The 13,603-nt window shown below is 40.4% G+C and overlaps 1 protein-coding gene across 2 annotated transcripts; it reads right to left on the minus strand.

Annotated features, from left to right (window-relative positions):
* Positions 1-3,749: 3,749 nt before the first annotated feature.
* Positions 3,750-11,204, minus strand: LOC308104661 (uncharacterized protein). Of its 2 annotated transcripts, XM_080455125.1 has the most exons (4): positions 11,142-11,204; positions 10,381-10,464; positions 5,338-5,367; positions 3,750-4,537 (listed from the first exon to the last, which is right to left on the minus strand). In XM_080455125.1, the coding sequence occupies exons 1-4, from the start codon at positions 11,185-11,187 to the stop codon at positions 4,203-4,205; spliced, it is 495 nt and encodes a 164-aa protein (XP_080311251.1). In that variant the 5' UTR covers positions 11,188-11,204; the 3' UTR covers positions 3,750-4,202. The 2 variants fall into 2 exon arrangements, with proteins under 2 accessions (XP_080311251.1, XP_080311250.1); XM_080455124.1 differs by lacking the exons at positions 10,381-10,464; positions 11,142-11,204 and adding an exon at positions 5,919-5,978 and having other exon boundaries at positions 5,338-5,454.
* Positions 11,205-13,603: the final 2,399 nt, after the last annotated feature.

Genomic DNA, 13,603 nt, shown 5'->3' on the forward strand with positions numbered 1-13,603 from the left:
TATGAACTATGACCTGAGTCTTTAAGAACGACACTTATTCTTATTGAGCCTACTTTACCTTCATACTAAACTATGAATGTATGTCATGGAATGCTGAATTGGATTATGTTGTCATTTTCCTTTGTGTAGAAATAAATGCTAATTAATCGACACAAGATAAGTAAGATAAACCTTTATTGCAGTTGTTATATGGTGAGTAAATAAAGACACAAGTAGCTTTATGGATGTGTGGGCATTCTGGGCAATGAGTCCTTTCCACCACTAGACAATAGGCACGGTGCCAACATGGGCACAGGGGAGGGTGATCACTGGCACACTGGCATAAGTGTGAGAGAGAGGTTTTTTTTTTCTTTAAAATTAAATTTAAAAAAAAGTTTAGTCAGTTAAATTAAGTCCCCTCACATCACAACAGATACAAATTACATCCTGCACATAATTCTAAATCCATTCAAACTTGCTCTGAGTCTATGATCGAACATCCTGATGTGAAAGAAAGTATTGCTATGTTTTTGACACGATGATCCATCTGGCCCTTCCTTCTCAGAATCGCCTAGGGTGATCCCAGAGCTGCTCTGGCCCCTCCCGCATGGAAATAAACGAAAAAAACAAAAAGATAAAAAAAAACGTATATATACGTTTTTTAGGAAAGTTGGCACTCCACGGGTGTATTTGCAAAACCGTATTAATACGGTTTTGGCACTCAATGTGTTAAGACATCATATAGGCTACTAGATGTAAGGGTCAAGCTGAAGCAGAGAGAATCCTTCAGTTGAACAGAGCGACAGGGACCATCGGGGCGATCAGGAGCAACAGGCTCACAGCAGAGAAGGTGGCTCCGTTGCACAAGTTAGTTTCGCAGCAGGCCCCTCCAGGGCCTGACTTACAGTCAGCCTGCGTCATGCAGGTGAGAGAGAATAGATATTATTACTCTCTCTGTACTGAAAGGGATATTTCACTTTCAAACATGTTTGGGGTCATTTTAACGTCTACTCAGGCTTTTGTGTTTCACCCCAGACAGTTTTTAAGTTGCTGTGTTTTTTAATACCCTCTTAATACCTTCACGTATTAGGAGGGCAGTATGAGTCACCGGAACCCAAGGACGGGTGTTTTCAATAAATCTATCATGGTTAAAATGGAGTTTGAAGTTACAATGGGTTTGTATAGGAAGGGGGCGTGTCTGATGTAATGAATATCAAAAATCTAAATACTGAATCAAGCAACTTAAACATTGTCTGGGGTGAAACACAAAAGCCTGCATGAGTAGACGTTAAAATGACATGTTTGAAAGTGAAATATCCCTTTAATAAATGGGCCCTATCTTGCACGCCGCCTTACCCCTTATGCCTAAACCTTTTCGCCATTTATTTTTTACAATTTTGAAAAACATTTTAAAATGGTGAAATTAGCCGATCTACATTGACACATTGTGAGCTTATAGATCGGCTATTTGAGCTGTTTCAAAATGTTTTTCGAAATAGTAAATAAATGCCTAAAATGTTTAGGCATAAGGGGTAAGGCGGCGCGCAAAATAGGGGCCTTCTAAAGTCTAGAAAGATCATTGCATTTTCCTCTGAGATGAGGAATGTGACATATTCATGTAAACAGGACAAGTGATTGTCTGAAGTCATAGGATAATTACTTGTTTCTTTGTAGCAGCGATCCATGGTGGGACTACATGTTTCCTTTTTTTTCCTTCTCTAGTACATATTTTTCACTCTTCATACCAGTAACCTGTAAGCTGATTGTATGACGTTCTGTATAGTAGTGTGTGTATATCTGTCTGTCTCTTATATGTCATCATGATTTGTGTGCATGGGGATCTCATCTTAAACAAGCTCAGTGCTTAATGAGTCTCCCAGTTTAGTAGACCTTTTATTGTGAATTTGTACTTCCATGTACTGTTGTCTTACTAAATAAAGTACATCAATCAATCCTTCTTGGTGCAGTCATGCTGGGCTGTGTCTCTTTCATCCGGGTCGCATACGTGACACTCCAAGGCAGACACCGAGGATAATGCAACAGGTAGACAATATCATACAATTAAAAACGAATTACCCATTAAGACCTGAGGCTCTAGACAGAACATGTCATAGGGCTCTTCTAACCAACTTGAACAAGCCCTTGCGGGGCCCTTGTTACTCTGGCACAAGGTACTTGCCAGGTCACTACTGTAAAGCCTGACATACATAATGTGTCAGACCTTATCAGGGTAAATTATCCCTTGCACAAATGTTCTGTTACAAACTACAAAGTGACGGCGAGGGAGAAGAGTATTTGTCAGTCAATAAATGTGCCTGGTTTGAGTCTCCTTCACCAGTACAACGGTCTGTCACAACCCGGCCCGTGATGCCATGACAAATTGAGGAGGACACGGCGGTAGAGCAAAAAATAACAATAATTTATTAACAAGTAACTTAAATAATGCTATAAAAAGGTGTGAGCTGTGTAATTCAGTAATCAGTAATGTCAGCAATGTATGGATGTGTGATCAATGTAGTGTGGGAGTGTTGCAGTGTGTGTAAACTCAATCATACACGCAAAAGGGTGCTGTCAATCTGGAGAAGGACACCTGGAATGGAACTGGCACCCATTCTTTTATAGGGCTCCAGGGAGCATTGATCAGGTGCTCCCAATGCACCTAATTGGGAACCCCAAGTTGGCCGACGCCTATAGGCTCTGTGGGAGAAACACACACAGGGGAGTGTACTGTACACAGACATATAGACAGACAACACATCAGGCCCTGCAGGCGAGACCAAAGGGGCTGTGACAACTCTTACACAGCATGATATCCATGGGCTCGGTTTGTACTACAGAATGTAGTTAAAGTAGTGAAATATATAGAAAGATATATATTTACTTGCGACCCATAAAAATTGGTCCGTGACCCAAACGTGAGTCCCGGCCTTCAGCTAGACTTTCAGCTTTTACCCAAACAAGTTACCAAACGTCATTTCTGAATAACTATTCTCAATTGCCCCCCCCCTGACTGTGTGTAAGTATGTCCGAGAAAATTCAACTATAGCCGTAAACAAACTCATATTGTCGCTATCGAGCTTATCTCTTATCTCCATATTTTAACTTCTTGTGTTTTTTCGTAAATCAATTATCGCCCTACATGATCGTACTACAGCGTTGCACAAAAGCATCAAAAGTAGCAGATCCACAAGCTTGAAACGCAGCGTTTTGAACTTGTAGATCTGCTACTTTTGCAATTTTTTTATTTGAATCCAAAAAAAAAATAACAGTTTTGGACATATGAGGTTTTCATTAAATGTATCATTTTTGTTATGATATTTCATGAACAGAAGATGATTAAATATAGCTCTTTTTATTCTCTCTAAACACCGACAGCAACACAAGCAGTTAAAACTAGGATGTTGATACGAAATGTATTTCTGGTTCAGAAATGTCCAGATTCAATGCTTGTTTGCATAATAGTATAATAATATAGTATAGTATAGTATAGTATAATTTACATTATATATAATTATAATAGTATAATATAATAATATCATTATAATAATATAAATCATAATATTAATAATATAAATTATAATTATTTTGGTACAATAATATAGTTCAATACAATAGTATATAGCGTAATATAATATATAATATATAATATATAATATATAATATATAATACATAATATAGTATAGTATAATATAGTTTGCATAATAAGGTACAATGCCAACATTGTATTATGGTGACGGGGTTGTAAATAAATACTGTTAATACAAATGGATGAATGCTTTAACCAGAAGGTTTATTATTAAAATATGGAAAAACAAGCAGTGGTAAATCAGTCAGGAAGATTTGGAGAGGGGATTGGCTAGAGGGGGTTAGGCAACCTTAGGCACGGTGCCAACATGGGCACAGTGGAGGGTGATCACTGGCACACTGGCATAAGTGTGAGAGAGAGGGGTTTTATTTATTTAAAATTACATTTTCAAAAAAAGTTTAGTCAGTTAAATTAAGTCCCCTCACATCACAACAGATACAAATTACATCCTGCACATAATTCTACATTCATTCAAACTTGCTCGAACATCCTGATGTGAAAGAAAGTATTTCTAAATAACGTAGAAGAATGAAAAAATAACGTTTGCTATGTAGCCTATGGACGATCAAAATAATTTGGAAATATGGTCATAATTAAACGTAATGTTTGTAGTATGGCACATATATGATATGACTATCAAGACAATGACAACATGGCACTTCGTGTCAAAAAGGTTGCCGACCCCTGAGCGAGACTGATAGCAGTTAGAGACATCATACTAGATGTAAGGGTCAAGCTGAAGCAGAGAGAATCCTTCAGTTGAACAGAGCGACAGGGACCATCCGGGCGATCAGGAGCAACATGCAGGCCTACAGCAGAGATGGTGGCTCCGGCGTCGGTGGCTCCGGCGTTGGTGCCGCCGCCTTTGATGATGGCTGCGGCTTTGACATTGCACAAGTCCTCCTTGCAGCAGACCATTGGGTCTTTACATCCAGTGTTCGCGATGCAGCCCCTCTTCTCCTTTTCACCCTCTGTGAACGCGCACATGCGCAAATACACACACACACACACACACACACACACACACACACACACACACACACACACACACACACACACACACACACACACACACACACACACACACACACACACACACACACACACACACACACGCGCACACACACACACACGCACACACACGCGCACACACACGCGCACACACACACACACACACACACACACACACACACACACACACACACTTACTCTCTGTACTGTACTTAGGGATATTTCACGTTCAAACATAATCACGTATTAGGAGGGCAGTATGAGTCACCAGAACCAAGGACGGGTGTTTTCAATGAATCTAACATGGTTGAAATGGAGGTTGAAGTTACAATGGGTTTGTGTAGTTAGGGGGCTTGTCTGATAAAATGAATATCAAATATATAAATACTGAATCAAGCGACCCTGACCCCAGACAAAAACTGTCTGGGGTGAAACAAAAAAGCCTGAGTAGATTACCCCTTATGCCTAAACCTTTTTGGCATTTATTTTTTACAATTTTGAAAAACATTTTTAAATAGTGAAATTAGCCGATCTACATTGACACGTTGTGAGCTTGTGGATTGGCTAGTTGAGCCGTTTCAAAATGTTTTTCAAAATAGTAAATACAGGCCTAAAATGTTTAGGCATAAGGGGTAAGGCGACGCACAAAATAGGGGCCTTCTGAAGTCTAGAAAGATCATTGCATTTTTTTCTGAGATGAGGAATGTGACATATTCATGTACACAGGACAAGTGATTGTCTGAAGCCATAGGATAATTACCTTTTGATGTGTAGCAGCGATCCTCCGTGCCCGTGGTGCATGTTTTCTTCTTACTGCAGTCCTTTTTGTCTGTGACAGACATGTCACATACGTGACACTCCAAGGCAGACACAGAGGCTAATGCAACAGGTAGACAATATCATACAATTAAAAAACGAATTACCCATGTTCACAATTAAAAATAGCAGATCTACAAGCTCAGAGAGCAGCACGAAGTGACGTGCTATGAGCTTGTACATCTGCTATTTTAGAATAGCCAAAGTATAAAATATGGTTAAAGCGGTTAAAAGATTGTAATGCAAAATGATGTAAAATGACGCAGATGCTTTCCCGGTTTTTAAATGGTTAAAGGAGTAGTTACTAGTTTGCTCAAAAAAATACTTCAATTACACACCCGCATGAAGCCTTGAATTCATGGAAATGTGTTAGTTTTTGTGGCATTTCTGAGCCAATAATTTGATAATTAAAAAGTCTCCATGAATTCAAGGCTTCATGGGGTGTGCAATTGACAGAAAATACATATTTTTTTGGGTGAAATACTCCTTTAAACTAAAACAGATAAGAAAGAAAAAAATACTTACCATCTAAGAGCACGAGGCCAAGGATGAGTATGATCAGACGCATTGTGTCGGACACAGAGGTTCAAATGACACATTGAGCAGCAGCGTTAACAGCTTTTAATATACCTTTGTAAAGGGGGCGTGGCTGGTGTCTGCATGGGAGTCAACGTGCTAATATGCATAACTGCATGTGTCATTTGTTCTTAAGTCATGTGATTTATAGTTACTGAATTCATAACCGCTGGTTTGAAAACAACAAGTCAACACCCACAAACTGTATCTGCGTTTGCACGCGCCTGTGTGTGTGTGTGTGTGTGTGTGTGTGTGTGTGTGTGTGTGTGTGTGTGTGTGTGTGTGTGTGTGTGTGTGTGTGTGTGTGGCTGCTGGGCGAGAACATGCAGGTCGTTTTCTTGACTTTTCCACTAGGCTGGGACAAGCAGTGGTGTCAAGTAACAAAGTACATGTACTCAAGTAGTACTGTACTTAAGTACAATTTTCAGGTACTTTTACTTTACTAGAGTATTTCCAATTTTCAATACTTTTACTTCTACTCCACTGCATCTCAGAGGCAAATATTGTACTTTTCAATTCACTACAATTATTTGAAAACTTTAGTTTCCAGTTACTTTGTAGATAACTTATTATTATTAACTTATAGATTATTATAACAAAACATTCATTAACCACTTCAGCCCTATTTAGACGTTGGCTGTTTAAAAATAGCAGATCTACAAAATCACAAAACGTCGTGATGTGTGACCTGTTTTGAGCTTGTAGATCTACTATTTGGCCGGGCCAGGTATGCCAGCTATGGTTTTCTTTTGTAGGTTGCTAAGCAAAATGCTGTCGTGGGGTAAAGGCGGTGCTCAGAGTCAGCGATCAATGAAAAGGGGTGTCAGCTACTGCTGCCAAATCAGAACCACTAATCTACTAGACAACACATTTCATCATGGCGTTGATCAAATTGACCGTTTCTGTAACTTAGTCATACTTCTCTCTTTTTTTCCTCCCTTAGAGTGTGGTACAGATGCTGCCGTGTGTCTCCTCTGTTACTCCTTCGTCATCTTCTCTAAAAGGCTTCCCGGACAGGCGGACACACGCACGCACGCACACACGCACTAAAGTACATTTTCTGAAATTCTACCTAGACTACAAATTTCGACAAAAAACGACACATATTGTAGTGTCGTTTTCAACATAGAAACAGAATTGTATGACAATTTACATAGCTGGTCGTACCTTTATATTTGCATTCACATGATTTTGTAAGAAACAGCATCAAAAAGGGGTTTAGGGCTGGCAGAGGGAGAGTAGCAGGATTACAAGCTTAGGCATTGGCACTGGGTGAAAAATAGGCTTACAAAATCGTGGGAAAAAAAATTATTTAAAAAAAATAAAATTGAATGTGAATGTTCCTTATTACCTTAATGACTCAGGGTATATAATAGGCTAACAGGAAATAATAGTGACAAAAGCTGACACAAAAAAGGACTAGGCCTGTCTCCTGGTCTACCTAATACTACCTACGGTATTATGGTCTAGTGGTGCCTATTATAGTCATGATTTATCTTTGAATTATTATTATGATGATCAGTAACACACACAAAAAAAACTGCCACATCCGCTGGACGGCAGCTGCAGGAAGTCTGTGTATCGGAAACGTTTAATCTGTAAGAAAGCATTGACTGGGAGCTTTTGCAAAGTCAGTGTGCTCTATTACTCCTTCGTCATCTTCTCTCAAAGGCTTCCTGGAGACACACACACACACACACACACACACACACACACACACACACACACACACACACACACACACACACACACACACACACACACACACACACACACACACACACACACACACACACACACACACACACACACACACACACACACACACACACACACACACACACACAGTATCTGAGCCTCGCTGCTATATGGTACAGAACATAATATATATAGGGTTATATACCAGCCAGACCAGACAATTTATTTTGACCTACTTAGGCCAAAAATATTAACGGTGTGTCGGACTAGTGGGGTGAAACCCAGGATAAGTGTATACAGCGTATCAGCACATTTCTAAAGTGACAATTTAATGACTTTTAAGACTCTTTTTAATACCAAATTGGCCAAATTTGCAAATGTTACGTAAGAAAGAGGCAACGCCTTGCAGTGCGAGGCGTTGTGAGATTGAAATCTAAAATGACACAGATGCTTTCCCGGTTGTAATGGGTTAAGCACCAACAACAAAGCTGCATGCTAGGCTGCTACAGCGGCAGCATGTGTGCAAATCACCCAGGCATTCATAGTCGCACCTCTTGATTCCATGTAGCGGGCACACAGTCTGGCGGGCGTGCATGTGTGTGTGTACGTGCGTGTTGGTCAAGGGGTGGCCATATGCCACATACGCACAAATTCAGTCCACTACACCCCGGCCAAATTATTCTAAGCAATATTTTTGGCCTAAGTAGGGCAAAATAAATTAGCCCAAGTCACAGTGTCTTTGACTTAGGCAAAATCAAATGGCCTAGATCACACTCTTGACATATAGGCCATTACTGTGGTGGGAACAGCATCATCTTTAATAAGGATATACTGTAAAGACAATTTGACCAAAGAAATATTTGAATATTTAATTATGTTATATACGATATATATCCTATATTAAAATTGCCTAGAGGGTCAACCGACAGGTGGGTGGGTGGGCGGACGGACGGTGGATGTCACAAACGTCAAGACCTGCGAGGCGCACCGTTGCTCCGATCCACACCAAACTTGCCACAAACACTGTTCAGGCGTCTGCCATGAAGATAGTCACACCCAAAAAACGTGTGTGTGTGTGTGTGTGTGTGTGTGTGTGTGTGTGTGTGTGTGTGTGTGTGTGTGTTCAATTCACCTTTCAGGAGGCCAAAGGGGGAGGTAGTACCACTTCTCCCTTAGCTTAGACAGACGACCCCCCTTTTTCTGTACTTTGTGATGATATTGAACTGTTGGTGCTACTTTATATGTTTATAAATTGAATACCAAGGACCTCAATGGAAACAAGACCGCAAGGACTTTTTTGACAGACCTTTAGACAAAGTGTTTTAACTGTACTTGTGCTGTTTTTACCGTTGCCTTGATCGCAGCGAAACTGTGCACACACACTCCCTGGATGCCAGAGCAGAACCTCTGCCCGAATTTTTTCACATGGACCTGTTGTAGCGTTATAGAGGCAGATTTTAGCTAGACACATTTTTGACAGTACTCCTACAGATTTTGTCCAAACACCACGCAAAAGGATGAATTCTTTAACCAGAAGGTTTATTATTAAAATATGGAAAAACAGGCGGTGGTAAATCAGTGAGGAAGATTTGGGGAGGGGATTGGCTAGAGGGGGTTAGGCAACCTTAGGCACGGTGACAACATGGGCACAGTGGAGGGTGATCACTGGCACAAGTTTGAGAGAGAGGTTTTTTTTCTTTAAAATTACATTTTCAGTCAGTTAAATTAAGTCCCCTCATATCACAACAGATACAAATTACATCCTGCACATGATTCTAAATCCATTCAAACTTGCTGAGTCTATGATCGAACATCCTGATTTGAAAGAAAGCATTGCTAAATAACGTAGAAGAATGAAAAAATAACGTTTGCTATGCAGCCTATGGACGATCAAAATCATTTGGAAATATATGACGTGGTGTCATAATTAAACTTAATGTTTGTAGTATGGCACATATATGATATGACTATCGAGACAATGACAACATGGCACTTCGTGTCAAAAAGGTTGCCAACCCCTGAACGAGACTGAGAGCAGTAAGACATCATACTAGATGTAAGGGTCAAGCTGAAGCAGAGAGAGAATCCTTCAGTTGAACAGAGCAACAGGGACCATCGGGGCGATCAGGAGCAACAGGCTCATAGCAGAGATGGTGGCTGTATTGCACAAGTTCTTATCGCAGCAATCCTTTCCGTCTTTACATTCAGCCTTCGCGATGCAGCCCTTCTTATCCTTTCCACCCTCTGTGAACGCGCGCGCACACACACACACACACACACACACACACACACACACACACACACACACACACACACACACACACACACACACACACACACACACACACACACACACACACACACAGTGTTAGGCATAATGACCCCTTATGCCTAAACCTTTTTGGCATTTATTTTTTACAATTTTGAAAAACATTTTTAAATAGCGAAATTAGCCGATCTACATTGAAACGTTGTGAGCTTGTAGATCGGCTAGTTGAGCGGTTTCAAAATGTTTTTCAAAATAGTAAATACATGCCTAAAATGTTTAGGCATAAGGGGTAAGGCGACGCACAAAATAGGGGCCTTCTAAAGTCTAGAAAGATCATTGAATTTTTTTCTGAGATGAGGAATGTGACATATTCATGTAAACAGGACAAGTGATTGTCTGAAGCCATAGGATAATTACCTTTTGATGTGTAGCAGCGATCCTCCGTGGTGCATGTTTTCTTCTTACTGCAGTCCTTCTTGGCTGTGACAGACATGTCACATTCGTGACACTCCAATTTAGACACCGAGGCTAATGCAACAGGTAGACAATATCATACAATTAAAAAACGAATTACCCATTAAGACCTGAGGCTGGTTCTAAAAACGTCTTGTAAATCCTAACAGTTTTATGAAAAACTTGTGTTGCAATATATTCAATAATTTCCACGGACCCCCGGAAGTAAAACAAATTTTGCTTTAAAAAAAAAAGAAAAATAGATAAAGAATTAGAATTTTTTTATATATATATATATATATATATATATATATATATATATTTGCACACATGTTCACAATAAAAAAAAAAAGCAGCTCTACAAGCTCAGAGAGCAGCACGAAGTGGCGTGCTATGAGCTTGTACATCTGCTATTTTAGCCAATAGCCAAAGTATAAAATATGGTTAAAGCGGTTAAAAGATTGTAATGCAAAATGATGTAAAATGACACAGATGCTTTCCCGGTTTTTAAATGGTTAAAGGAGTAGTTTGCCCAAAAACATACTTATTTTCTATCAATTACACACCCCATGAAGCCTTGAATTCATGGAAATATGTTAGTTTTTGTCGCATTCCTGAGCCAATAATGTGATGATTAAAAAGACCCTAACCCTTCATGGGGTGTGCAATTGACAGAAAATACGTATTTTTGTTTTTTTTTGGGTGAAATACTCCTTTAAACTAAAACAGATCAGAAAGAAAAAAATACTTACCATCCACCAAGAGCACGAGGCCAAGGATGAGTATGATCAGACGCATTGTGTTGGACACAGAGGTTCAAATGACACATTGAGCATAAGCGTTAACAGCCTTTTATATACCTTTGTAAAGGGGGCGTGGCTGGTGTCTGCATGGGAGTCAACGTGCTAATATGCATAACTGCATGTGTCATTTGTTCTTAAGTCATGTGATTTATAGTTACTGAATTCATAACCGCTGGTTTGAAAATAACAAGTCAACCCCCACAAACTGTCTATGTGCGTGCGTGCGTGCATTCGTGTGTGTGTGTGTGTGTGTGTGTGTGTGTGTGTGTGTGTGTGTCTGCTGGGCGAGAACATGCAGGTCGTTTTCTTGACTTTTCCACTAGGCTGGGACAAGCAGTGGTGTCAAGTAACAAAGTACATGTACTCAAGTACAATTTTCAGGTACTTTTACTTTACTGGAGTATTTCCAATTTTCAATATTTTTACTTCGACTCCACTACTGTACATTTCAGAGGCAAATATTGTACTTTTCAATTCACTACAATTATTTGAAAACTTTAGTTACCAGTTACTTTGTAGATTTTGATTATAATTAGCCTACAAAACATTCATTACCACTTCAGCCCTATTTAGATGTTGGCTATTTGAAAATAGCCGATCTACAAAATCACAAAACGTCGTGATGTGACGTGTTTTGAGCTTGTAGATCTGCTATTTGGCCGGGCCAGGTATGCTAGCTATGGTTTTCTTTTGTAGGTTGCTAGGCAAAATGCTGTCGTGGGGTAAAGGCGATGCTCAGAGTCACAGATCAATGAAAAGGGGTGTCAGCTATACTGCTGCCAAAACAGAACCACTAATCTACTACAACACATTTCATCATGGCGTTGATCAAATTGACCGTTTCTGTAACTTAGTCATACTTATCTCTTTTTTTTCTTTCCTCCCTTAGAGTGTGGTACAGATGCTGCCGTGTGTCTCCTCTGTTACTCCTTCGTCATCTTCTCTAAAAGTCTTCCCGGACAGGCGGACACACGCACGCACACACGCACGCACTAAAGTACATTAGCGCCCATACCCTTGGTGGGGTTGGTGAAAGGGCCTACTCTGTGTGGAGTTTGCATGTTCTCCCCGTGTCTCTCAGGGTAGTTAATTCCCTCACAAAAACATGTAGTAATCCTGGTCACTATACCGCCTCCCCCATGACAGCAGGGGCGCCTGATGGAGGAGAAGGGAACTGGTTGGAATAACGTGTTCCTTCCACGCGCTACGTCCAACCAGGGAAACTCCCCCCTGTCAGGTGACAAGAAGGTCAGTTGGCTCTCATGCATTGAAGGAGGCATGAACTCGGCCCTGGCCTCCCTAGGCTGGTGAGGGGAGTGTAGCGGTCAGGATGACTTAGAAAATTGGCACCGGGTGAAAAATAAGGGTTACAAAATCGCAGGATAAAAAATATGAAAGTAAAGTACATTTTCTGAAATTCTGCCTAAACTAAAAATGTCGGCATCAGCAAGTGTCGTTTTCAACATAGAAACAGAATTGTATGACAATTTACATAGCTGGTCGTACCTTTATATTTGCATTCACATGATTTTATAAGAAACAGCATCAAAAAGGGGTTTAGGGCTGGGCCGGCAGAGGGAGAGTAGCGCCCAGGATTACAAGCTTAGGCATTGGCACTGGGTGAAAAATAGGCTTAAAACATCGTGGGGAAAAATGTATTTAAAAAAATAAAATTGAATGTGAACGTTCCTTATTACCTTACTGTATAATGACTGGGTATATAATAGGCTAACAGGAAATAATAATGACAAAAGCTGGCAGCAAAAAGGACTATTTGAATATTTAATTATGTTATACGATATACATCCTATATTAAAATTGCCTAGTGGGTCAACCGACGGGCGGGCGGGCGGACGGTGGACATCACAAACGTCAAGACCTGCGAGGCGCACCGTTGCTCCGATCCACACCAAACTTGCCACAAACACTGTTCAGGCGTCTGCCATGAAGATAGTCACACCCAAAAAACGAAATTGCGTACATATTGGCCACTACAGCAGTGTTTAAAACTTCAAATGGCCATAACTCGTCTCGGTGACCATTGCTCTGATCAGCGCAATATTAGGTGTACCAACGTCGCGTCACCAAAAGCTAGCCACGCCCCCTTTTTCGACGCTCCAGCCCTTTGGGGGTCAGACGGTACATAGAGACGCGCTTAAGACTAGAGAGTGACGGTGGTTTGTGTTTGTAAACATTAACTTCTTTGCCGAATACATAGTGATCAGTGCACACTGCACATGTGTGGCTGGTCTATGAGAAAGCTGTTCACATGTCGCAGCTCTCCTCTTCAAGATTGAATACAGTGTGAGGCTAACAATGTATTCAAGAGCAGTGGTGGAAAAAGTACTCAAATGTTTTACTTAAGTAAAAGTACCAATACTGCAATGTAGAAATACTCTGTTACAAGTAAA

This window comes from Gymnoscopelus braueri, assembly GCF_963280865.1.
Source record: "Gymnoscopelus braueri genome assembly, chromosome: 17".
Taxonomy (NCBI): domain Eukaryota; kingdom Metazoa; phylum Chordata; class Actinopteri; order Myctophiformes; family Myctophidae; genus Gymnoscopelus; species Gymnoscopelus braueri.

Coding starts and splice junctions, on each gene's coding strand:
- LOC308104661 (XM_080455125.1), bottom strand. CDS start 11,187: ATGCGTCTGATCATACTCATCCTTGGCCTCGTGCTCTTGGTGGATG. Junction 10,465..11,141: donor CCTCGTGCTCTTGGTGGATG/GTAAGTATTTTT, acceptor CTGTTGCATTAG/CCTCGGTGTCTAAATTGGAG. Junction 5,368..10,380: donor TAAGAAGAAAACATGCACCA/CGGAGGATCGCT, acceptor CATGCACCACGG/GCACGGAGGATCGCTGCTAC.